Source organism: Vulpes vulpes, chromosome 2 (assembly GCF_048418805.1).
Source record: "Vulpes vulpes isolate BD-2025 chromosome 2, VulVul3, whole genome shotgun sequence".
Classification (NCBI taxonomy): domain Eukaryota; kingdom Metazoa; phylum Chordata; class Mammalia; order Carnivora; family Canidae; genus Vulpes; species Vulpes vulpes.
Window position 1 is genome coordinate 14424561 of NC_132781.1, and position 26766 is coordinate 14451326.

The following is a 26766-nucleotide window of genomic DNA, read 5'->3' on the forward strand; positions in this document are numbered from 1 at the left end:
AGCCCAGACCCACAGAATCAAAATCTCCAGAATCTGAACTCTAGCAGGTTCCCAGATGTTGTTGACGCTGCCAGCCTGTGAGAAACACTGTCTTAACTGGAGGAGACTACTTCTTATCTAAAAGAAGAGTCACCCCTTCATTAATTTTTTTTTTAATAGTATTTTCAAGGGTAGAACAGAAACTCAGTCTCTTGTGGAACTTGACACTGATTTTCGGAAACCATCTCCTGGGGCAATTTTTGGTTTTGGTGTCTCATTTTGCACTCTAGAGCTAGCAAAATGCAAATTCGGAAATAAATAGATGTCCTCTATCCTTCCAGCATAACAAAAAGTTAGGGCTCCAGGAGGGCTCATGCTTGGTCCTGTTGGGTAATTGTGTGAAAACACCCCTTCTACTCCCCTGCTGGTCCCTGAGATTGTTCACTTTGGGTTGCTTTGGTTATGTGAAAGGATTGAGCGTTTACTGTGTATGCCAAGTGGTCTATGTTACAATATCTCTTTGAATCCTCACAGTAAGTTCCGTTTTCCAGATGAGGATGCTGAGGCATAGAGCCTCACTTAAAACACTTGCCCAAGTTCACACAGGAAGCAAGTCCTCAAACTGGGCCACCCTGGAGCTGGACTCTACCCTCCCCATCACTGATCACGCACCTGCCACTGCCTTTGGTTTTGAGGAAAGGAAGCTGGTGGTGTGTGGAGTCCACGGGGATCCCCCCACGGGGACTCCTCCCCCACTGGAGGTCTCAGGGTCTGCTGTGCCCTGAGCCTCCTGCTGGAGACTCTTTACAGCTGGTGAAGGCCATAACCCAGTGCCTCCCAAAGGGGCAGTTAGACTGACCAAAGACAGATTAGCGGGAGAAGAAGTGATGAGAAACTCTGCAGAGTGGTTAAAACTGGGGGCTTATTTAACATGTTTACCAAGAACAATAAATTTGCAGAGAAGTGACAGAGTGGGAAGGTAAATACACGGAGGAAACTAATGAAGGTTTGTTTATGTAAGTCCATCTCAGCACCGACTTTGTCATGTTGGGAGCCAGAAACCTTCCCTGGGAGAGGGGATTTATGGCTGTCCTCATTGCTCAACAGTTTCTGATTCTGGTTAAAGAAGGGAAGCTCCTAGAAGGCTTCTTTCTGTACCCACTGACTTTTTTTCTTTTTTTAAGGTTTTATTTATTTATTCATAAGAGACACAGAGAGAGGCAGAGACATAGCAGAGGGAGAAGCAGGTTCCCTGCAGGGAGCCCAATGTGGCTCTCAGGACCCTGGAATCACAACCTGAGCCAAAGGCAGACGCTCAACCACTGAGCTACCCAGGTGCCCTAGAGATGATTTCAATAAGAAAAGGGGGATGAGGAAGCCTAGGGCCGGGTGGGGGTGGATGGTGCTAATTACCCCAGCACCAGTCCTCGGATTATCCCTACTGTACAGGAGCATCCAAGCCCTTTTAGCTGAGAGATGCCAGAGAAACTGGAGCCCTAGGGTTCAGTGTGAGGCCCAGGCAGAGACTGGAGCCATCTCCTGACTTCGGGCCAGGGCGCTCCCCCTGCCCCACCTGGGCCGTCAGGAGTCTGCTAGGCCCGGGCTCCTCTGTCATCTGGTCTCTGACTGGCAGCCGGCTGCTGCCCAGCATATGGGGTGGAGGGTACAGAAAGCCCTGAGCCCCCAGCCAAAATCACAGTGCTGCTTTGGAAGTCTGTGGTCGCCCCTTGCCGAAGAGGCTCTGTCCTGGAAGCCTCAGGAGCTGCTGTTTCCGAGCATTTCCTGCTCCCTCGGAGGAGGTTGCTGACCTCGGGTCAAGTCTCTTCCCTTTTCTTTCCTTTCCTCTGACTCTCAGAGGCCGCTCTGTGCTCAATCCTCACAACTATCCTAGGGTTGATGGAGGCTCTACTACTATTCCTACCCTGCAGATGGGAAAAATGGGCCCAGAGGTTAAATAACTCCTCCCAATCCCAAGGCCAATAGGGGCAGAGCAGGGATTTGGAGGCTGGGAGCCTGGCTGCCCAGCAGAGCTCTTCACGTTTCTTCTCCATGTCCATGCTGCCAAAACAACGGACTGTGGACTGCGTGCTGCTACATTTTCCAGCTCTCTTTGTTCAGTTTCACATTATCATCCATGTCATTAGAGGATTCACCTCTCTTAAAAATAACAGCCTGTATGGTCTGGATGAGTCGCAGAATCTCTTGGGACCCTGGTCACCACCTCTGTGAAATGAGGGACACGGGCTGGAATCTGGATGGAGTATTCTCCAGGCCTGTTAAAACACAGATGGTGTGGCTCCACCACCCCCTGAATTTCTGATTCAGTAGGTGTGGAGTGGGGCTAATTTGTATTCCTAGCAAATTCTCACATGTTGAGGCTGTTGGTCTTATAGAAGCATCTTCTGGATGGTCGGAGTTCCCTTCTGATTGTACCACAAGTTATGTTTTGTTTCCTGTTGGAAGGGGTAGGGTCTTCCTCACTCCCCAGCAATCCTGGAAAGATCACTCAGGGGTGGCCAGTAGAGATCATCCTCCAACATGAGTATATGTGTGTGTGTACACGTGTGCATGCATGTTTTGGGGGGGGAGAAAGGTGACACATAATAAAGGTGACACTCACTGGTGACCGTGGGTCTCTGGATAGGTCAGTGAACAGGCTGCATGCAGAGCTAGGTCTTCTCCAACCCTTCCTTCTTCGGTCTTTATTCTTCCCACCCTAGTTTCTCAGTCCTCACCACCTTCCAGCCAGCAGCACTTCAGGGCTGGCTATTTTGGGAAATGGCTCACAGGGCGTAGTTCTGGCTCTTAAACCCCTTTTTCCCCTGAGTGATACAAAGGAAAACTGCTCCTCTAGATAAGCAAAAGGGCATCGGGCAGGCCTGCCTCCAAGGAGCAGCTCCAGGGCGGGGCTCTGGGTAGGTCCAGTGCCCTAGGGAGCGTGTTGTGGGCTGGCTGAGGAGTGTCGGGCATCTGTAGGCTGTGGGAGGAGCTAGGTCTTTGCAATCTTGGCTTTAGGCTCTAAGCTCAGCTTTGTGAGTGTGTGTGTATACGTGTGTGTGTAACTGTGACAAAATATACATCCCACTTAGCATTGTAAGTGTACATTTCAGTGGCATTAAATACATTCACAAAGCCATACAACCATCATCACCATCCATCTCCAGAACTTTTTCATCTTCCCAAAGTGAAACTTCATACCCAGTAAACAAGAACTCGCTACTCTCCCCAGCCCTTGGCAACAACCATTCTACTTGGTCTATCTGTGAATTTGACTATGCTCAGTGTTTTCATGTCAAATCAGGTGATTGAATGGATGACCTTCGGTTGCCTTCCAGTGACAACACAGAGTCACTGTCCTGGCAGTTGGAAGTAATGGTCATTTGTCTATGCTTTGGTCTGTCCTGAGCCATTCCCCCAGAACACGTTGGTTCTAAGTAACTTCTAAGAGTTACTTCCTAGGTCCCTTGGAGCCCATCCTAATACTTTATTCACTTTCCACTCCAAGACCCTATAAGTATTTGCTATTAAGCCTGAGTTTTCCCTTCAAATCTGAATTAAGTCATGGGTCTCAGGGGCCAACTCACTGTGCTTCTGTCATGTTTGTGTTGGCTGGAGTCCACCTGGTTGGTTCTTCCTGCTGTAATCCTAAAGGGAACACCCTAAGTGGGAGACCTGGAGTTTGATCTCAGCCCTGTCCTTATCCAGTTTGTTTGTTTGTTTGTTTTTAAGGTTTTATTTATTTATTCATGAGAGACACAGAGAGAGAGGCAGAAGCACAGGCAGAGGGAGAAGCAGGCTCCATGCAGGGAGTCTGATATGGGACTCCATCCTGGGACTCTGGGATCACACCCTGAGCCAAAGGTAGACACGCAACTGCTCAGCACCCCAGGTGTCCCTCTCCTTATCCAGTTATATGACTTGGTTTCCACCCCTCATTTCTTCCTCAGGGTGTTTGTTTTCTCCTTAATTTTTCAATAAAATGCCACTCACCCACGTGGAACTGCTGCAGTGAACACCTGTGTTCTCAGGAGAGCGTGGAGGGGTGATGATAAGACTGGTGGGCAGGTGGGTTCAATAAAATTGGTAGGAGGGGAAATCTCTTCCAACTCAGTATCCCCTGCTGGGTCATGGCTGTAGTTAGGTCTGCTCTTCTGTTTGGAGCTTACTATTTTGTTGACATAGAGCTAAGCTAACATCTTGTTCCAGCAGTTAACTCAGTCTGGGGCAAGGAAACCCCTGATCTTTGAGCTTTTCCCCTCTGCAACTGTTAGGTGATTCATTACAACATGTTAGGGAAAGAAGGAGAGGGGTTCTCAGAACTAGGAAATGTGTTTCTGAAGAGACCAAATTGAGAGAAGCCTAAGGAGAAGGGAAAGCAAACCCTAGAATACAGCCCGAATAGGTTAGAAAGCTTTTGCATCTATGTAACCATCAGCTCGCTTAGGCCACGAAGAACTTGCAGACAATTTCTTGTAACTTAGATCTGCAAGTTTGGCACTTGAAGCTTTTTATTTTTTATTTTATTTTATTTTATTTTTTACTTGAAGCTTTTTAAAGTAAGTATTCCCTTTTCAGTGATTTGCCTGCGGTCAAGTTTGCAAACCCCAGTCAGCAACAGGGACTCTGGCTATGGCTTCTGATCCGGCTTTCCAGAAAGGGGAACAAAGTCTGTTTTTGTGTCTCTTATTAAGTGGTAATGTAGATAATCCTAAAAAGTGAGTGTCTAAAGAAAGTAATACAGGTTACAGTTTGGTGCCTTTCTCTGTTAACATTTAACTGGGCCCAATTTTTACTCTCATCCCCTATTACCTTGGACTTTATGCAGGATAATGTGTCACTCATCTGAGTTCTTTTGGCTTAGGTGGTGTGTCCTCCCAGGGCCTGTTCAGAGCTTTAGTGCTCTGGGCTGCAGGGTGACCTGGCATCAAAAGCTCCCCACCCCCAAATACCACCCTGCCCTCAAACTTCTTTGACCTGTCATCAACTTCCTCTTTCTCTGATTAATCCAGGGAAAGGTTTGGTTTTCTTTTCCTCCCCTTGCTCTCCTACTGACAAGAACAAAAAGGGAGAAATTAGAGCTGGACTGGGAGCCTCTCCACAGAGGCATGACTACCTATGGCTTTCTCCACAACTTCACTCAGCCTGGCTGAGAGCCTCCTGTGGACTGCAATATCCAGCTCACCTAGAAAGTTTGTATCTTTACTCTAATTCAGTCCTTGACATTTTATAATGCTCCAGTTTATTCTAAAAGTACTTCATAAAATGGCTTGCAGGTCATCCAAAGCAAAACCTATTTGTGTATATATATTTTTTTTATTATTTTTTATTATTTTTTTAATTTTTTTTTATTTGTGTATATTTACACTGGATTTTGTTATTTATATATTTATGCATGAGAGACACAGAGAGAGGCAGAGACACAGGCAGAGGGAGAAGCAGGATCCCTGCAGGTAGCCTGTTGCAGGACTCGATCCCAGGACCCTGGGATCATGACTTGAGCCAAAGGCAGGTGCTCAACCACTGAGCCACCCAGATGCCCCTACCCTGGATTTTAAAACAGAAGAGTGAAATGGTTTGCTACAATCAACAATGCAGTCAAGTTCTTCCCTATGAAAACTCAGGTCTAAGATGACATTTCCACAGCCTGAAGCACTGGTCCTCAAGGCAGGAGATATTTTCCGTTGTCATAATGGGGGCCAAGGCAGGGCAGGTAGAAGGGGTGCTATAGCATCTAATGTATGGAGGCCAGGAATATGGCTAAACATCTTACAACAGCCCGCACAACAAAGAATGATCCAGCCAGGGGCACCTGGCTTGCTCAGTTGGAGGAGCATGAAACTCTTGATCTCAGGGTCATGAGTTTTGAGCCCCACACTGGATATAGACATTACTAAAGAACAGTAAGTAAACTCAAAAAAAAAAAAAAAAAAAAAAAAGATCCAACCTAGAATGTCAGTAATGCCAGTGTTAAGAAACCGTCGCTTGTAGAAATTTACTTCCCGTAAATCTCCCAGCAGGAGAGCTGGTTTTCCTCTATAGATGCCCTGTGCCCACCTCAGAAGGTGTCCTGGGCACATCCCACCTGCCAATTCCAGGCCCTGGGAAGAAATGCCAAGTCCTGCCCCAGACACTAACCTATGCCGTTTGGGTCAGACAGGGCCTACCTTCCCATCGGAGTATCTGCTCACTCAGTCTTCACCTCTGCTCTCTCCTGCTGTTCCAGGTGTTTCCAAAGGGGGTAGAAATTTAATATACTAAGAGTAGCTGTCATCAAGAAAGAACCATAGAACAGAGGGCCTCTCTGTCACAACCCCTCTGGGAGGGAGAGAAGAACACTTGGGGCTCAGTCCCCACCCATCCTGTGTGGTCCAAACCAGCCAGGCCAATGGGCACTGCCAACCCCGGCCCAGGGTGCTATTTCCTACTTTAGAATCCTAAGGTAAAAAAAGTACCCTGGAAAAAAATTGGTACTACCCACCAGATTCTTTTTTTTTTTTTTTAAATATTTATTAATTTGAGACGAGAGAGAGAGCAAGCAGAGGAAGAAGGAGAAGCAGACTCCCCATTGAGCAGGGAGCTTGCCAAGGGACTCAATCCCAGGATCCTGAGATTATGACCTGAGCTGAAGGCAGACGTTTAGCTTAACTGACTGAGCCACCCAGGTGCCCCCACCAGATTCTATTTTTGTGGTGATTGCTCTCTTACCAAAAAGAAGCAGAAACTACAAGTGTGCATAAACCTAGGGTTCCCTCACTATTTTCAGCATATTAGAAGTTTTTTATATTCATATTGCTTTAGGAAACACAGCCTAAGGTTCTTTCTTTCTTGTGTCTGATTCCAGAGCCCTTGGGGTTTTGGGGGGGTGGGAAGCATGGGGGTCCTTCAGGTCCTTCCAGGTCAGATTTGGGTTGGAGGTGGGAGTGCTGCCCATGCCTCACTCAATGCGTGGAAGTTTACACAATGGCTCGACTTCGCAGTCAGGCTGATTCATCCTTTTGGCCCTTGACGTCTGCCTCTGGCCCAGCCAGGACAGAAGGGGGCCCCTTAGGAACTTCTGGCCCTGTTCCCTCTCAAGGGGACGCACAATAGAGCTGTGATAAGACAGGGTTTGAGGGGGAAGTAGACTTTTGGAAACAGGATATTTTTAAATTAGAGAAAGAAACAGAAGGGCTGTGACTACCGTTGTGACAGGTGGGCCCTGAGACTGCCCAAAACTCAGGTTAGGCAGCGGGGCAGAAACTGAGGCCCGTTGGAGTACATCCCCCTAGTAACACTGAGGACTCAGAGGGGGTGGGTAAGGGCCCTCCTGCCATTACCTCCACCACCTTCAAGATTGGCAACTATCCCCAATACGCACATCTCCTCTTGGGACCTTCCCCAGACAACAAGAAGTCCTCTGTCTTCAGGTCTATGTCCATAAGGGGCTCTTTAGGGGAATCAACCCCAACAATATGGACCAGGGCCCATTTAGAAACAGCTGCTAGTGGAGGCCTGGTCCTTCTCAAACAGGCAAACCACAACCCTCTCTTGCGTGTTTTGGTGAAAACTGTCCCTAACACAGGCAGGGTTGGCTCACCCTCAACACAATGTTTTCTGTTCTTACTGGCCATTCTTCACCTCACTCTGATCTTCCTGACTTTTGGCCAGGCCCATCTTCATCACTGTAGCCTGGCAGGATCATCCAGTCCCAGCGTGCACTCTGAGAAGAAGACAGGGTTGGGATGAGTCTCTCCAGGGGCAGGGCAAGGGGTGGCCCTCCCATTTCAGAGAACCCTTGGGTCATATATCCCAAGAGCATTAGAAATGTGTATACCTTCTGCTCCACAGATCCCACTCCTGGGAATGGCCAAACTAGTATGAAATAGGGGAATAGCTTTATTCCCAAAGAGGATATAGCAGCACTATTGAAAATAGCAGAAACTTGGAAAGAACCTAAATTTTTAAAATAACGAACTGGAGAAGTAAACAAGTACACATCTATTTAACAATTATTATGCAGCTTCTACCAATTATGCTTAAGAAGGTGCCAGAGATTGTTTATAAAATTGTGTTATGTAATAAGGATAGGCTATAAAATGGCCTGTATTGTATATCTGAACTCAGAAAAAAAGCCTCTTGAGAGCAGAAAATCACTGGAAGACGAGAGTGGCAACAGGGTTTGAAGGGTGGAACCAGAGATCATGTTTATCCGTTACTTTCTACTTCACTGGAGTTTTCAGTTTTTTTCCTGAAATAACATGCAGTACTAATTTTTAAAAAAGTATTTAAGGGGTACCTGGCTGGCTCAGTGAAGCATGTGACTTTTTTTTTTTTTTGTAATTTTATTTATTCATGAGAGACACAGACAAAGGCAGAGACATAGGCAGAGGGAAAAGCAGGCTCCCCACAGGGAGCAGGTCAGTGTGGGTCCATCCCAGGACCCCAAGATCATGCCCTGAGCCAAAGGCAGATGCTCAACCACTGAGCCACCCAGGTGCCCCATGCATGTGATACTTAATCTTAGGGTCAAACCCCACGATGGGTGTAGAGATTACTTTAAAATATATATATATTTAAACTGTCTTAAATGTCCAATGAGCTGCCAAGGATTTTATATACTCGTCACATGGAGCGACAGGGTCTAGAGGAAGCTGTCTGTGGGCAAAGGAGCCATCCCGCTGAGCACCCAGTAAACCTGTGGCTCTGGCATCTCCTTCTGTACCACCCCCCTTCCTTTACCCACCCAGTTCCTGAGATTGTGGGGATGGGGGAGCCTAAGGTGCTCAGTGCACTGCTCACCTCCATGTTATCTTTTGTTTTGCAGATTTCATGGAAAACAGATATTCTGTAAGTACACATTTCATAAACATTTTTTTTAAATAGTCCATTAAACAATGCAATATTTCCAAACTCACCCAGGTTCTGCGTTCCCACTCATCACACCCCTACGCTGGCCCCATCTGTTTTAGACCAGGAGCCCCAGGGAACTCAGAACTAGCCTGGAACAGTGAAGGTGTGGTCATGAGGTTGGCCAGACATTCTGGCCTATTGTAATTTCAAATATTCTCTCCCACCATTTCTATCATTATATCACAGCCCTCCTATGAAGACAGAATTTCCCCTCCCCATAGAATTGGGAATCTAAGGTACTTAGCTCCCCATAATTGAAGTGCACATTTCCTCCTAGTCTAGGTTGAGGTTTTGGAAATGAGGTAGACTGGTCAGGGGTTTGGGGGGGCAGACATGCTTGAGGGGTGTAGGAACTGACAGCTCATTTGAGCTTTGAACTCTGAGAACCTATGCCGGTCACCCCAACACACCAGGCCCTCTGCCTCAGAGGCCACTCAAAGTCCTTGACCCAATGAGGGAATGAGATGAGTTAATACTGGTAAAGCAAGGTGGTCATCAGACGCTATGGAAATGTGGAAGAGAGACCAGGCTGGTTAGCTGTTTCCTCCCCAAGGAACATGTTTCCTCCCCAAGGAACATTCCTCATGGAGCAGGCCATGAGGAATGAGTCTGACTAGCAGGTCCCTGTAGAAAGATCAGCAGGAGCTGAGGTATGAGGGGAGGAGCAGTCCAAGCAGCTCAGAATGGGAGGGGAAAGGGTGTGGGAACAAGTGCTAGGAAGAGGTCAGTTAGGGCTTGCAAGCAAGGGTCTCAAACCTCATTATGAGGTTTCACTCTGTAGGAAACTGAGAATTTAGGAAGCCACTACTTGGCAAATGGAATTTTTTTTTTTTTAAATGTAGAGGTCCCAGTTCAAATTTTGCTAAGACCTGCCTCCCCCTGTCCTCCCACTCCCAACCTTACAACCTCTCCAGCAGTGCAGGGGTTAACTAACTGGGAGCTAGTACCTTGAGAAATGAGGAACTGCTTCTTTAAAGTTTGGGAAGAATTTTCTGCAGGATTGCTGATAGCCCTTGCAATGGGCCCCCGGCTTCCTTTGTCTTCCTGGAGTCTGAATTTTTATAAAATAGAGAGCTCATTATGCCTTTGATGGGCAGGAAACCACTGACATTCTTTTTTATGGAGGAAAGCTATCAATTTGAGGAAAAGGGGAATGAAATAAATGTCTTTTTCTAGCCTAATCCCACCGAGACTCCTGAAACCAGAGACTTGCATTGGAAGGGCAGGGGGCCCAATGTACAGGTGACAAAACTGAAGGCCAGGTTGTTAGAACAGCCTGCCCAGGGTCGCCCAGCTAGGTAGTAGCAGAGCCAGGACTAGAATCTAGGTTTCCCAGACTCCCTCAAAAAAGTGACATCATTGTTCCAGCTGTCATGGCCTTGAGAAAGTGGAAAGTAAGAACTTTGCTTCATGGACAGTGTGGGATCCAGATAAAGAGATGCTCTCACTACAATAAACAGAGCTGTGTCCACCCAAGGCAGGTCTGCTGGGCCTGCGGGACTGACTTATTTACTTTGTCTTCAATCCAAACGGTGTCTCTGGACAAAGGCTCTGAGCTCCAGGACAGATAGAACTTTCCTTTTCCCCAGAAGCTGGCCCGTGGGTCCAGGAGTCTGCTCCCAGGATGCCCCGAGAGCTCATACAGCCAGGCCTGCCATCTCAAATAATAGTCTTTTGGCGGGAGCTCAGGGGTTCCCAGCCGTTGGGAAAGAGATTTCGAATCTTTAAGCGAATGCATTTTGTTTATAAAAGAAGCAGGTCTAGTTTTGCTAATGATCAGCTGGTGAGGGTCAGGAGAAAATTAATTGAATTGCCCAGCAGGGAAATGGGAGGGGATTTCCTTCCTGAAATCAAACCTGGCGATCATTCCCAGTTGTTTAATGGCCGTTGCTTCTGAAAACACACTGGAGGAAATATCTTAACAATGAGATAGCCACTTAGCCAAATACTAATTTAGTATTGTTTGACTTGCTTCAATGGCACATTCTGACTTCATTTTTCCTCTGCCGTTTTTTGCCTTGTTTATAAATTGTGTTTGTGGCCCAGGCAGACAGATAATGTGAAAGAGAACACCTTGTACTTACATGAAAGGGGTGAACCTTCTTGGGGCCCAGGATCTTGCAGAAAGCCTTGCCTTCTTATTGCAAGAAGGCGGCTCCCCAGTCACAACTGACCTCCTTCCCTCTGGGGAGCCAGCCAGCCCCCTGGGTCAGCCATCTTTTGGGTGATCCTGTCCTCCTCAAACTAAGCTTCCCAAACTATAAAATGTTGATGGTGAGGAGAACAAACACACTACCAGCCCACCCATTAGAACGTTCTTAAGGGTAAAAGGAGAAACACGGGTGCAAAATATTTTGCAAACTACCATATTAATGCAGCTTGATTATCTATGTAAAGGTCTCTTCATCACTGGCAGCATGAGGTATGGATGGGGGATTTATATCACTTGGCCCAGAAATGGCCTCTTCACAGAATTCAACCGAAGCCAGGCTTTGACTTAGGAACCAGAGATCCCACGCCTCTCTCTTACCCCCTTAAAACCTAACCTAACCTCCTGATGAGTTACCCAAAGATGCCACTTTGGGCAGATTTCTTAACCTCTGGAGGCCTTGGTTTCTTCACCTGTAAATCGGAGGTAATAACCACCCCACCACCACCTGGTAGTTGCGAGGGTTAAATGAATACCTAGCACAGACTTGGTTTACTGGAAGTGCTCTATAAGGGGCACATACATTCTAGAAGCAGAAAGGGCCATTAGAAGCAAAATGACCTTTGAGAGCATCCACACTATGTTCTGTCTAGAAGTGGGGCGATTTCAAGGCTGTTCTTGGGTGGCTGACAGCTGGCCACTGATTTAAGCCCCTGGAAGGACAGGTCTTGGATGTGCGCATGTTAACCTTTATTTCAAGGTCCGGTTGACTGTGGCCCAGCCCTTTCCATCTGCAGTACTCGCCTCGCCTGGTGAAGGAGAGCAGAGGCGTCTAGGGAGGGACTTGGTCTGGGGCCTGCAGGAAGGCTGGACATCAGGGTCACCCCTCTGGGCAAAGCGGAAGAAATGAAGTGAAGGTAGCTGCCAAGGCTGGCAGGCCTCCAGCCCTCGGGGGCCAACACCACTCTCTTGGCCCACTTGCCAGCATCTCTCCTGGCAAAGGAGAGGCAGAGCCTGAACCTGCCAAGCTGGAGCCCTTTGGACCTGCATCCTGTTCTGAGAGTCTCCTCAGACGTGGCAGGGCCAGAACAAAACAGGGACTCTAGCTCAGCCCACCCTCTGGGAGCCAACCAGCCTGGCCACAGGGCTTTCAAGACCCTGGCTAATCCCCACAGCTGCCCCCACTTTTGCTTCCTTGAGGTCCACCTGCAGCAGGGAGCCCTGTGCTCACAGAGGGTCCAGAGTCATGGACTCATTTGCTGCCTGCCCTTTGGGGCCCAGGGCCCCTCAGCTCCAGCATTTTCCACCTGCCCCACTCTTGCCCCTCTACATCCATTTGTGTCTATACCTGCCCCACCTTGGAGGCCAGCTCCATGAAGACCTTCTCTGGCTTAGCTCAGGCCTCTTGCAAACCTCCTGCAGCTTGTTAGGACCTCTTCCACGTGGTAGCACCGTGTGTCAGTAATGAATAGGATATAAAATTCTTGCATCCTCCATGTAGATAATAGCACTTGGGTCAGGTGGGGGTCCAGTCACTGGTGGATGCATAGGTGTCAAAAAATACCATGCAAAGCAGCTAGAAAACATTACAAAATGGCATGTAGAACCTTTTTTTTTTCCTTTTGCACAAAACATATACAACAAAATTTACCACTTTAACCATTTTTAAGTTACAGTTCAGTGGCATTAGGTATATTCATAGTGTTGTGCAGACATTACCACCATCCATCCACAGGACTTTTTCATCATTCCAAACCAAAAGTCTACCCATTAAACATTAACTCCCCACTTGCACTTCCCCCCAGCACCTGGGAACCAGAGTTTTCCTTTCTAACTCTTATCAGTTTGACTACTCAGGAGACCTCATGTAAATGGAATCGTACAATATTTGTTCCTTTTGCTTCTGGGTTCTTTCACTTAGTGTAATGTCTTCAACATTTATCCATGTGGAAGCCCTTCGACTTTGCAATTAAAAAACAGACAGAGAAGGTTCATCTCATGTTAGAAGCAGAGCTGGAACAAGAAGCCAGATCTCTCTTAACTTTAGTAGACTTGCTCTGTGGGTAAGTGTAGCACCCACAGGACCTAGCACTGGGTGTACATAAAGTGCTTGATAAAGAAAGTGCTTGATAAAGCTGGTTGATATTCTAATGTGGGACATGTCTCCAGGGAGTGAAGGCTGCAGCCCTGCAGAGTTGGGATAGACAAAAGGGAAGAGTAAGTGTGGGTGAGAGCTGGCCTCCCAGGGTGGAGGTACCAGCCCAACATAACACTGCTTTGGGGTTCCTTTGTCAAGTGCTATCTGCAGTTTGACATCTCTTTCCACCAGGCTCGTCTTCAGTCCTAAAGGGTATGACCATAGCTTGTCTTCTGTCTTGTTCCTACAGAGAACGGAAGGCTCCCTTGATGGAACTTAGGACCACGGGAGCAGACGCTCCTCCCTGAGAGGACATCACATCCCAAGAAGAGCAGATGATCCCTGTATTCCGAGAGCTCTGTGCACTTATTTATGAATCTGCCCTGCTCCCACTGAACATAGCAATTCCTCAGGCCAAGTCACCAGTCCTTAATCCATCCTACTACATTTCTGTGGGGCATAAAGAGATACAGAGGGGCTGGTCAATTCTTACCCGGCCCCCCTCTCACCAAGTTGGAGCATCCTCAGGAGCCGAGAGCCGCAGAAGATTCAGGGTAAACAGGCCATTGGGATATTTTGAAACTTGAATATTTTCTCTTGTACAGAGATAAAGAACTTTTCCTAGTTATCTTCACACACAGAAACCATTTTTGTTTTGTAGTCGATCACTTCCAGTGAACGGCCTGGCTTAGGGGCTCATTTTTCTCTTTGCCTTTGGTCCTTCAAAGGCCTATGCTTCTGGGTAGTCCGTGGTCCTTGGAAGTGCATGGCACCCAGCAGACAGCTGCACCCGGTGCCCTCCATGACCTCACCTGCCACAGATGCAGAAACAAAGCTGCCTGGGAGTCACCCCTGTGAGATGCCCACTTGAAGATAAGGTTCATTCCGGGCAATGCATAAAATAGAAAACAATGTTGGACAGAGCACAGATGTTCTTAAGCTGTTTTTTTATACCCTTTCTTTCTTTTCTTCTACCATGCTGAAGGCTTCAAGACAGGAAGCTGTTTGCCTACAGCAAATACTGTTTTTAATAGGAAAACGAAATGCATACTTTTCTCACTAATTTTTTTTTAATTTATTCCTTGCTAAAGAAATGGTCTTCTGAGGTCTTAAGATGTTTCTGATGGTGCCTTGAGTGAGTGGACGAGTAGCCAAGATGCAGCCATCTTGCGGTGGGATTTCACTAGTGAGCAGACCTAACGGAAACCATTTACCCCCACACACACCCACCCTCCACCTCAGTGACACAGCTGCAAGGTTTTGTATTAAATAAATTTGATCTTTCCTCTTCCCGGACCTGTGAGATGTCATCTTCTAAGAGGCTGCATGCCTATAGAATAGCTAGTGCTTGGACTCTGGACCTTCTGAAGTCACAAAGAACCAAGCGGGTCTTATCAGCTGGTTATCTCACACAGGCCAGGGGCTTCTGTGGCCTTCATTGAAGGCAGGGCCAGAGGTAGTCTGAGGGTCAAACACTGAGTCATTAATATCCATTGGCTAGTGCCTCAGCGTCCCAAGCCAAAGCCTGTAGGCGTCCCCGGCAGACGGGGTTGCCAGGTTGAACAACAACAAAAACAACAACAAAAACAACAACAACAAAACCCCAAAACAGGGGTGCCTGGCTGGCTCAGTGGTTGAGTATCTGCCTTCAAATCATGATCCTGGGGTCCTGGGATCAAGTCCCACATTGGGCTCATCGCAGGGAGCCTGTTTCTCCCTCTGCCTACGTCTCTGCCTCTCTCTGTGGGTGTCTCCTGAATAAATAAAATCTTTAAAAGAAAACCAAAAACATCCATGATGCTCAGTTAAATTTGAATTTTATATAAACAGGGAATATCTTTTGAGTGTAAGTATATCCCACATAATATTTGGGGTGTACTTATATTGTAAAAGTATTCATTTATCTGAGATTCAAATTTCACTAGGCATCTCATATTTTATCTGGTAACCCTACTGGCAAAGCACCCTCTTACCCCTCTAAGCCAGCCTCAGTGGCCTCAGACCAGACCTCACTGTCCCGGAGTCTGGGTCCCCATCAGAACACCACCCTCCTGGGCCTGAAGGCAGAGGGAGCCATGGAGTTACGTGTCCTGGTTCTGCCACATGACAGCCACAGAAACGTGAAGGAGCCTCTTAACCTCTGAGCTTCGGGTTCTTCTTCACAATAAGGAGATTGAACTAATGGTTCTTAACATTTGGAGAGTTTAGGCTCCTTTGAAAATAAGATGAAAGCTAGGGACTCTCACATGCACTCATGCACACACACACACACACACACACAAAGCTGTATCACAAAAATGTCATATAATTTCCCAGATTCCAGGGCCATGGACTCAGGTTGGAGGCAAAGGATGAAATGGTCTGTAATGAACTTCAAATCTGATGGTTGATGTGCTGATCTGGGGAGAACCCACAGCCATCGTGACAACTCCTCAGTCCCTGCTGCCATCAAAGCAAGGCCATTGCCATGGAAGCTGGGACTGCTTATAACTTAAAAGCAATTCCTATTGCTTATAACTTATTTATGGAGCATAAGGGGATCTTTGTTTTTCCTCTCATCTATATTTCTGAGAGGGAAATCACACACGCAGGGGTCTTTCATAGTAGATTCAGTAGCTAAAAATCTAAGTCCAAGATCCTGGTTCAGCTGTCCTAACCTGATGGCATAACCAAGCGTCTAAACCAGAGCTCATCACTGAAGAATAGCGACAGTCACCCTTTCTGGGAGAGGCCGGGTTCTCCTCGGCGGTCAGGGCTCCCTCTCGTGTCCTCACATTGTAATGTCATTAAAGGACTCCTTTGCAACCACAGAGTGGAATTTTTTTCCCCTCTGACAAGAGGTCACCCACCCATTTCAGGAGCAGACACTGAGCACTCCGTCAGCATTAACATAAACTGTATTCTTGCCCCCTGACATAGATGCAAGATCAGAGAGGTGACTCCAAGGTCAGCATTCATCCATCAAAACAGTGGTTTTCTACTAGGGTGATTTTGCCTCCCAGGGTCGCTGGGCAGTGTCTGGAGACATTTTTAATTGTCCCAACTGGGTGGGGGATGGAACTGGCATCTGATGGAGAGAAGCCAGGGATGCTGCTAAATGTCCTACAAAGCACAGGACAGTTGGCCATCACAAATAACTATCAAGTCGAAAATGCCAGTAATGCCTGCATTGAACCATTTATTTTGCCTCCGTCATGCTCTGTTTTCCCGACACTGTTGGAAATAGGCCAGATTGTAAGAATCACTTGGCCTCTGTTCTTCCTGGAACACACAATCCAGTAGAGATACAGATGCGTAGAGCGCCAATTACAATAGGAGGGACAAAGACAGATGGAGGAATTCAGATCTGATGCAGGCACAGAGAAAGAGCTTCTAACACTGACCCTGAGGAATCAGACAAAATGTCCAAGAGGAAGTTGGGTCTAACCAAAGACCTGGGGACAGTGAAGGGAACCAGGCTGGAAAGGCGAGGTGAGCATGGCTGACAGAAGGGGAAAGCATGCTAAGGCCCTGAGGCAAGGGAGAGGATGGTGTCCTCAAGGAATGGCCGGAAGACAGTCTGTTGGCCCCAGGTCCTTTCCAGCCCAAGGATCAATCAATCCTCCTAAATTTTTTTTTGTTTTTTTAAATTGGCCCTCTCAAAAAGCTACCATTGTCCTCTGAAATTTCTGCCAGGCACCTCACTGGCCTGACTCCATCTTTGAGAGTCTTCAGGAGACGTTTTCTGCAAGTTGCTCAGCCAGACTCAGCTCCTGAGCACAGTCATTTTTAAGCCCCTCCATGTGTGTCATTAGCATGTTGGAGAGAAGAATCACTGCCATGGGCCAGATTCTGCCCTTGTTCACCACCGTGTGGCTCAAATGAAAAGGCAAACTGCAGGCAAATGGAAGCCCAGCTATTTGAGGGTAGTCTCCACAGCTGGGTCCACAGGGGGGGGGGGGGGGGGTAGGGTACGGTGGCTGTGAACCCCCTGAAAGTAGGGGCAAAAAGTTGTGAGAGTCTGCAATTTAATGGAAAAGAGTCAGTTTTTATCAGTTTCTCAGAGACAAGGTCCAAAACAAGGTTAAGAACTACAAAATAAACACTCATGTACACTCCATATGATTTGGTGTCTGTTAAAAACCCCCCAAAAGAGGCACCTGGGTGACTCAGTCAGTTAAGCATCTACCTTTGGCTCAGTCATGATCCCAGGATTGTGGGATTGAGACCTGTGTCGGGCTCCCTGCTGAGCAGGGAGCCTGCTTCTCCTTCTCCCTCTGACCTTCCTGCTTGTGCTCTTGTGCTCTCTCTTGCTCTCACATGAATAAAATATCTTTAAAAACAAACAAACAAAAAAAAAAAAAACAAGAGTGATTAACCCATTTCTCCTCAAAGAGACTACTTTCTGGATAGTTTTAAGTCCAATATCTCCAAAGGAACTTGACTTGCCTTGAGATAATTGCTCAAAATAAAGAAATAAATGGTGATTTCAGTGTTAAAAAGGGACAGCCCTTGTTTCTCAAAATAAGCTATTAGGCTATTTTGGTAAAGCAAAGGAATAGACAGTAAATTAACTTAAAAACTTAATAGTTCTGGGGATCCCTGGGTGGCTCAGCGGTTTAGCCCCTGCCTTTGGCCCAGGGTGTGATCCTGGAGTCCCGGGATCGAGTCCCACATCGGGCTCCCTGCATGGAGCCTGCTTTTCCCTCTGCCTGTGTCTCTGCCTCTCTCTCTCTCTCTCATGAATAAATAAACAAAATCTTAAAAAAAAAAAAAAACTTAATAGTAAAAAGTATTTCTAAAACCCGAATATTCGCCATCATACAGATTTCGAAATTCAGTGGGAAAAAAATTTGTACTTCAACATGAATTTTGAGAACAGAAGAGAAAAATGATTTCTATGTTTACAGAGGATGAAGGAAAACCAAGTTGCAATAGGAGATTGGCTACCACTTGACTCTGTAACCTTGGAGATGTCACATACCCTCAAGCTCTTCTACAAAACAAGGTGTATATTCATTTTCTAGGGCTGCCGTAGCAAATTACCATAAACTCTGACTTATAACAAGAAACATGTATTCTCCCTCTGCTCTGGAGGCCACAAGTCCCCAGTCAAGTTGCCCACAGTGCCATACTCCCTCCAAAGGCTCTAGAGAAGATTCTTGTCTTGCTTCCTCTAGCTTTTGTGTTGTTGGTAATCGATGGTAACCCTTGGCTTGCATCTAAGTCACTAATCCCTGCCTCTGTCACACAAGGCATTTTTCCATACATATCTGGTCTGTGTCTTCACATGGCCTTCTCTAAAGACACCAGTCATTGGAGTTAGAGCCCATTCTTATCCAGTATGACCACATCTTTACTAATTACTATTTCCAAAAGACTCACATTGTGAGGTTCCTTCACATAGACATGAATTTCAGGGGGATACTATTCAACCCAGTACAGAAGGAATTAGATAAAATGAGCTCAAGTCCTTGCAGCTCTGACTTTCCATGTTTCTAAGATGCTCCTATAAATAGAAAGCTTTGGCACCAGTGATTTACCTGAAAATAACATAATCAATCTGTTGAGCCATCCCAGTCTGGTGTTTGTTTGCTCATTGTGCTTTGCTTTCTTGTGTTTGGTGTCTCCACCTCTGCATTATCACTGTGTTACTGTCTCTAATGTTCTTTGTGTCCTCCCTCTCATCTCTCATCCTTTCCCTGCTGTGCCATTCCTTTTTGCCCTCCATTTCATCTTTTTCCTTTCTCCCCCATCCACGATTACTTGGCCTAATACAGAATTGAAGTTTGTATATTTCCTTTTTTTTCCTTTCTTATTCCTTTACTTCACTGTGAAATTTTTCATTAAAAAAAAAATCCCAAAGTATAGTTGACACACAGCATTACATTAGTTTCAGATGTACAACATAGTGATTAAAAAATTCTGTATGTTATGCTGTACTCACTGCGAGAGTAGCTGCCATCTGTCACCATACAACGCTGTTACCTTGACTGTATTCCCTATGTTGCACCTTTCATCCCCGTGACTTATTCCATAACTGTAAGCCTGTAGCTCCCATTCCCCTTCACCCATTTTGCCCAACTCCCACCCTCTTCCCTTCTGGCAACTATCAGTTTGTTCTCTCTATTTATGGCTCTGTTTCTGCTTTGTTTGTTTTGTTTTTTATATTCCCCATATAAGTGAAATCATACAGTATTTGTCTTTGACTTATTTCACTTAGCATAATACCTTCTAGGTTCATCTATATTGTTGCAAATGGCAAGATCTCATTTTTTAAGGCTGATTAATGTTCCACTGTAGATATATACCACATCTTCTTTAACCATTCATCTATTGATGGACACTTGGGCTGCTTGCATATCTTGCCTATCGTAAATAATGCTGCAATAGACATAGGGGTGCATGTATTTTTTTCAAATTAGTGTTTTTTGTTTTCTTTGAGTAAATAACCAGTAGTGGAATTTATATTTTAATTTTATTTATATATATATATATATAATTTTTTTTTCCCACACTAGGTGTAGAGCCTGGTGTGGGGCTTGAACTCACAACCCTGAGATCAAGACCTGAGCTGAGATCAAGAGTCAGATGCTTGACCAACTGAGCACCCAGGAGTGCCTTTTATATATTTCTTGTATTTATAGATGAGTTTTATATTCTTATTTATTTTGAGAGTCAATGCATGGAATATTTTCTATTTTTCTCTTTAGGAAAAAAAATGCCTCCAAAGGCTGCACAGTTGTTTTTGGTTTCTGTCTATATTTGACCATTGGTGGATTATTTTTCCAAGGGTTTATTAGATTCATTAGGAAAAAGTCCCCAGTTGTTGCCTTATTTCCTCCTGATCCTGGGATGTGCTAGTTTTCCTGGAACCTCTTGGCACAGGAAGATCTGGTTTAATGCCAGAAACTATTCCATTAGTTTCTGGTACAACTAACTTCTTCTCAGGGCTCAGATTGTTCAGGCCAGAATCTGCAGCAAAAGAAAACCTCCTGCTTTTGGGACTTTGAAGGATCCTGAGACTGGATCCTAGGAAGAGGAAAAAGATGCATCAGAGGGCCAGACAGACATGGTCTCTGGTGCTTGTGATGGGTTGCTTAGAGAAGTCATGCTTTTTAGTCATGCTTTTTAGTCATGCTTTTTAGGGGGAAAGATGCTAAAATGTCAAATGTTCACAGTACTCATCCCTTTCCAGTGTTAATGTCTACTCAGGAAGTGGATCACCAGATCTGGAGAGCTTTGAAGCCATTGCACAAGGTCCTCAAATGCATAGGGAGCTACAAATGCTAAAAGGTCAATTAAACTCATGTGGGAGTCTTTGTAAACTTTTCTATAGTAAGGAAGAAGAGTCCTTACAACTTGAACAGGTTGGGAGCTCTTGGTCTACTGTATTCATCTCTGAGTTTCTCAGAGGTCCCATCGCTGTCCTGAGGTGATGTGCTCACCCAGCCCCTGTTAAGTATCCATGTGCGTGAACACACAAGTACTCATGTGCTCATCCATATGCACACTTGCACATGTATACAGTACACTAGAGAACAAGGATGCCCCAGCCCTGCCCCTAAAGAGATCCTGTGCCACGACCAACACAGGTGCTTCTCTCTGTTATATAGGAAGGTGTTGGCATGTAGATATGTGATATTTAAGTCAAAAAATGAAAATCAAGACAGCCTGACTCCAAACAGTCCACCTATCACTTTTACTTTTATTTTATTCAACAAACCCTGAGCATCTGGCTTGTGCAAGGCTCTGCATGTTCCATGGCTGTGTGGAAGATGCTAAGATAAGCAGATGCTCCAAAGAAACAGGAGCCCACAAATAGCCAGCACAGACCAGAAGCCTGTTACAGGCCTCCCCAGCCCTCAAAGATGGCACCCTTATCATGGTGTCTTGCACACAGCAGACTCCTGACAAATCCAACCGGGTCTTCTCTTTCAAGATGGAAGTAACTGATCTATGTAACTAAAGCAGAGGAAATCAGGCCATTCACGCAAAAGCCTAGGGTTTCATCAGGGCAGAACCTAGCTCCAGTTCATGGCTAAGGCTACTTGACATATTGCAGGTTCAAGCTCTGGGCTCTCTCACAGCCAAAGATTGTTAACATGGCATAATCAATGCCAAGTGGAGAAAAAATGTTTTGTGTGTGTGTCTGTGCATCTGTGTATGTGTGATGCATCTGTGATGGGCAGAGGCACAGTGTGGTGAGGACTCAGTTGAAGATATGGTCACAGTGACTTTTTATTTTAAAAAGCACCAGATGGGGAAGCCCCAGTGGCTCGGCAGTTTAGCGCCACCTTCAGCTTCAGGGCCGGATCCTGGGGTCCTGGGCTCCAGTCCCGCGTCCGGCTCCCTGCATGGAGCCTGTTTCTCCCTCTGCCTGTATCTCTGTCTCTCTCTCTCCCTGTGTCTCTCATGAATAAATAAATAAAATCTTAAAAAAAAAAAAAAAAAAAGCACCAGACAGGGACGCCTGGGTGCCTCAATGGTTGAGTGTCTGCCTTTGGCTCAGGTTGTGATCCCAAGGTCCTGGGATTGAGTCCCATGTGGGACTCCCTGCTCAGTAGGGAGTCTACTTTTCCCTCTGTCTGTGTCTCTGCCTCTTTCTCTGTGTCTCTTATGAATAAATAAACTTTAAAAAAAATAAAAATAAAAAGCACCAGACAGAAAAAAATGCCTTGGGAAATATGTTAAGTATATTAAAATATTTGTAAATCATATATCTTCTAGGGGATTAATATCCAGAATATAGAAAACTCCTAAAACTCAATAATAACAAAAACCAAACAACCTAATTCAAAATTAGCAAAGGACTTGGATTGACAAAGAAGATCTACAAGTGGCCAATAAGCACATGAGAAGATGCTCAACATCACTAATCATTAGGGAATGCAAATCAAAATCACAATGAGATACCACCTCCCACTCATCAGGATGGCTTCTAAAAAAAGCCCAGGAGATAAAAGTGTTGGTGAGGATGTGGAGAAATCAGAGCACTGCGCACTGTTAGTAGGAACATAAAATCGTGCGACCACTATGAAAAACAATATGGTAAGTCCTAAAAAAAAAAAATTAAAAATAGAATTACCATGTGGGCCAGTGATTCCACTTCCAGATATATACCCAAAAGAATTGAAAGCAGGGTTTGAAGAGATATTTGTACACCGATATTCACAGCGGCATGTAAAATAACTAAACATGGAGGCACCCAAATATCCACTGATGGGTGAGTGAATAAACAAAACATGGTGCATACATACAGTGCAATATTATTCAGCCTTTAAAAGGAGGGAAACTTTGCAATATGTTACACCACGGATAACTTGAGGACATGATGCTAAGTGAAATAAGCCAGTCACAAAAAGACAAATACTGTATGAGTCCACTTAAATAAGGTACTTAAAGTTGTCACAATCATAGAGGCAGAACATGGAAGGGTAGTCCCAAGGGCTTGGGAGAGAATGGGGAGAGGGTTATTATTTAACGGATATAGAATTTCACTTTTATAAGATGAAAAGTGTCATGGGGATGGATGGTGGTAATGGCTGTACAACATTATGTATGTGCTTAATACCACTGAACTGCACATTTAAAAATGATTAAAGTGTAAATTTTATATTATGTGTATTTTATGACACATGGTGCATGCACACATGCACACAAAACTTTTGGACGAAAAAATGTCTTGGGAAATCTTTAAATAAAAAACGACAAAGGGTCTATCAGAAAGTATGTATTGTCAGTTGTTCATTTGTTCAAATACGTCGGCTAGAATTCATTCACAGGGTATTGAGAAGCTTCGTAAAAGAACTAGGCTTTGAAAGAGCATCAGCAGAAAACAGAGCACTTGCCCTTGCTCAGAGGTGAAGCACAGCTTCCCAGTGGCCAGAAGAGGTGAATTTGCCATATGTGTGGTCCCTTTCTTTTAAACACATAATAAACCCTAGCAAAGGCTTCATGCAACTTGGAGAAACAGATGTGGCTTCCACTCCTGTCCTCTCTGCCCTACAGATACTGGGCCTGGGGAGTTCCATGTGGGAAAGTGAGAAAAGGAAAGAGGTGGTTTATGGCAGAAAATAAATATCTGTTGAACATGAAAAAAATCCAATCCATGAATTGCCTGGGTTCAATGTTTATCAAAGATTTGAGACATTCAGATATTTGTAAAACATATTCTTGGATGTGTTAAACTATGCATTCTTCCAGATTCTCCGGTTTCCATCTTTGTTTTCAGTTAGAGCATCAGAATAGAATTCACTTGAACCATAAGAGCTATCATGTGATTTAATGCTATACTCTCAATCTCCGCTGATAAAGGGATTGCATTCTTTAACGATGACTTTGGGTATTTTGTAAACAGTGGCCAACTACTTAGAGCCCAGTAGATGTTACACAGAGTTCTTCTGCACCAATTCCTCCTGGAAGTGAGTCCCTGCTGAGAGTCCAGGCTTTCTTAGGTCAGACAATGAACTCTAGGTAGTCCCACGTGCTTCCTGTTTAACTCAGCTGCCAAAGAAATCGGAGCCAAATCCTGTACCCCATTAGAGTAATTAACTACTGTCAAGTGCCTGTTACGTGGACTCCCTCTTCCTTTAGATGATATCTCTTCCATTTTGATTCCTAACTGTTCCATTTTATGTGACCTTTAATCTTGTCCGCTGCTTCAGATCCTTTTTGGAAAAGGCCTAAGACAAATAATAGAAATTTAAAATGTCACTTAAAATTTGGCTGGTAGAAACAAGTCCTGTTTTTAAATTAGATTCATTTAGAAGAATTAGAGATGCTATCCCTACAGTCTGTGTCACCTTGGGCAAGTCTTTATCTGGCCAAAACACTTGGAGCTCATTTCTTTACCAGAAAATGAGGGGTTTGGGCTCTGTGATCTTGAAGGTCCCATGAGATGCACAGATATTTTCTTGGGCACCTACTATGTGTCAGGCACTGCTCTAGGTGTTTGAGCTATCTTGGTGAAGAGAGTAGATGATTCCTGCCCTCGTGGAACTTAGATTCTAGCAAGCAGAGACAGAAATGAGCAATAAACATAATGAGCAGATTATATAGTATGGAGAAGGTGGTGAGAATAGAACAGATGGAAGAGGAATGGAAGCAGGGATGGGGGCAGGTGGTGGTATTCAGGAGGGTGGTCTGGGCAAGCCTCAGTAAGAGGTAAGATTTGGGAAAAGGCTGGAGGGAACCAAGAGAGTTAGACAAGCAGAAAGACATCTGGTGGAAGAATATTCTAGCCAGAGGGAAGAGCTAGAGCGGAAACCCCTACTGTTGGAAGCAAGGAGGCCAAAGTGCTGGGGTCTGGGGAGAAGGACATGGAAGCAGCTCCCTTACTGATTACCATACAAAAGTAAAAGTTGTCTAATTGTGCATGGATATGTTTCTTCACACACTTGTTCTAAACCCCGGCTCCTCCTCCAAGTGTGGTCTACAGACCAGCAAGCAGCATCACAGTCATGCAGCAGCTTCTTAGAAATGCAGACTCAAGGGACCCACCACAATCCCACTGAATCAGAACCCTGATGAGCAATATCCCCTGGAGATTATGAATCATATGTGAGAAGTCATGCTCAAAAATATAGCAGCTTTATAAATATATGGGCATTTTTAACATCATATGCTTTACCAAATAGCCTTATCTGATTGAGACAAAGCCAGTTTGCTTGCCTTAAATCGCCTTTCCACCAGGGTTTTTATGGTCCAAGGGCTGTTGAGAGCGCCACTTGGTGGTGACCTAGGAAAATTTACATTTCTAGGACAAGGATCACATATAAGATTCAAATATTTCATTATATTTTCAGTAATTATAGTTTGAAAACAATTGGCTTGGACTTTTCGAAGTCTCCATGTCAGAAAAAACAAAGAGTGGTAAGAACTGCTCTAGGTTAAAGGAAACTCTTTAGTTTCAGGGAACAGAATGCAACATGTACATGATCCTGGATGGGATCCCAGGCAAGAAAGAAAGAAAGAAAAGAAAGAAAGAAAGAAAGAAAGAAAGAAAGAAAGAAAGAAAGAAAGAAAGAAAGAAAGAAAGAAAGAAAGAAAAAGAAAGAAAGAAGGGAGGGAGGGAGGGAGGAAGGAAGGAAGGAAGGAAGGAAGGAAGGAAGGAAGAAAAAAAAAGGTGGGCATAGCTATTAAGGGATATTATTGGAGCCCGGGTGGCTCAGCAGTTTTAGTGCCGCCTTCAGCCCAGGGTGTGATCCTGGAGACCTGGGATTGAGTCCCACGTTGGGCTCCCTGCATGGAGCCCGCTTCTCCCTCTACCTGTGTCTCTGCCTCTCTCTCTCTCTCTCTCTCTCTCTGGGTCTCTCATAAATGAATAAATAAAATCTTAAAAAAATAATAAATAGGGATCCCTGGATGGCTCAGCGGTTTGGCGCCTGCCTTTGGCCCGGGGTATGATCCTGGAGTCCCGGGATCGAGTCCCACAGAGGGGCTCCCTGCATGGAGCCTGCTTCTCCGTCTGCCTGTGTCTCTGCCTCTCTCTCTCTCTCTCTCTCTCTCTCTATCATGAATAAATAAATAAAATCTTCAAATAATAATAATAATAAATAAAGGGATATTATTGGGCCAATTTGGAAAGTTTGAATTTGGAATGTGTACTAGTACTAAGTTAGTATTAAATGTTAGGTTTCCCAAGCATAATAATATACTGTGGTGATGGAGGATGTCCCTATTTTTAGGGGATACATACTGAAATATTAGGAATAAATCATGATGTCTGTACCTAAATTTCAAACGATTCAGCAAAAATGGAACACACACAGAGGGAGCAAATGGGCAAAATGTTAACTAGTGTGAATCTAGACGAATGATATACAAGTGTTCATTGAATTATTTCTTGTCACTTTTATGAAGGCTTAAAATTTTTCAGAATAAGAAAGGGAAATGAGTATCATTGGACACAGTTTAAGTCACAAGAAACTAAAGGAGACCAGGGACTTATGAATCAGGTAGTAAGAGCTGGGGCCAACTTGAAGGTCGAGCTGGTGAGTGCCTGGAAGGCTGAAGTTACAGGGATCCCGCCTCTCCGGGCCATGGAAAGAGTGGAAGTGAGACATCAGGTTCAGGCTTGTATCTCCAGCCTCGTGTCTCCCATTCATTTCCTTATTTTATATTATTTTAAATTACAAATACGATGGCATATTTAATCTTGGAAAACTTCAAACTATACGGAAGCACAGAGAGTAAAATAGGAAAACCCTCATTAAAACCATTTCCCAAAAAAATAAAAATAAAATAAATAAATAATAAATAATTAAAAAACCATTTCCCTGGGGCACCTGGGTGGCTCAGGGGTTGAGCGTCTACCTTTGACTCAGGGCATGATCCCCGGGTCCTGGGATCCAGTCCCGTATTGGGCACCCTGCAGGGAGCCTGCTTCTCCCTCTGCCTATGGCTCTGTGTGTCTCTCATGAATAAATGGATAAAATCTTTAAAAATAAAGAAATAATAAAACTATTGCTCCGGTCCCATACTCCCTGCCTAGAAATAACCAACGTGAACAGGTCCTTCCCATCTTGTTTGCCTTCATTTATAAACCCTGGCTCTGCACATGTCACGAGGGCAGGGGCTTGGGGTAGCCTGCCTTTTTATTCATTCAGCCTGGAACAGATTCTCATTAAAT

At 45.1% G+C, this 26766-nt stretch overlaps 1 protein-coding gene across 17 annotated transcripts in view; it reads left to right on the forward strand.

Moving 5' to 3' along the window:
• The window catches only part of PECAM1 (platelet and endothelial cell adhesion molecule 1), a 71807-nt gene extending 57357 nt beyond the window's left edge, over positions 1 to 14450 (forward strand). For all 17 annotated transcript variants that reach the window (XM_072746793.1, XM_025999587.2, XM_072746790.1 and 14 more), the window contains 2 exons: positions 8783 to 8805; positions 13405 to 14450. In XM_072746793.1, coding sequence (XP_072602894.1) covers positions 8783 to 8805; positions 13405 to 13434 — 53 coding nt within the window. In that variant the 3' untranslated portion in view covers positions 13435 to 14450. The remainder of the gene's footprint in view (positions 1 to 8782; positions 8806 to 13404) is intronic.
• Positions 14451 to 26766: the final 12316 nt, after the last annotated feature.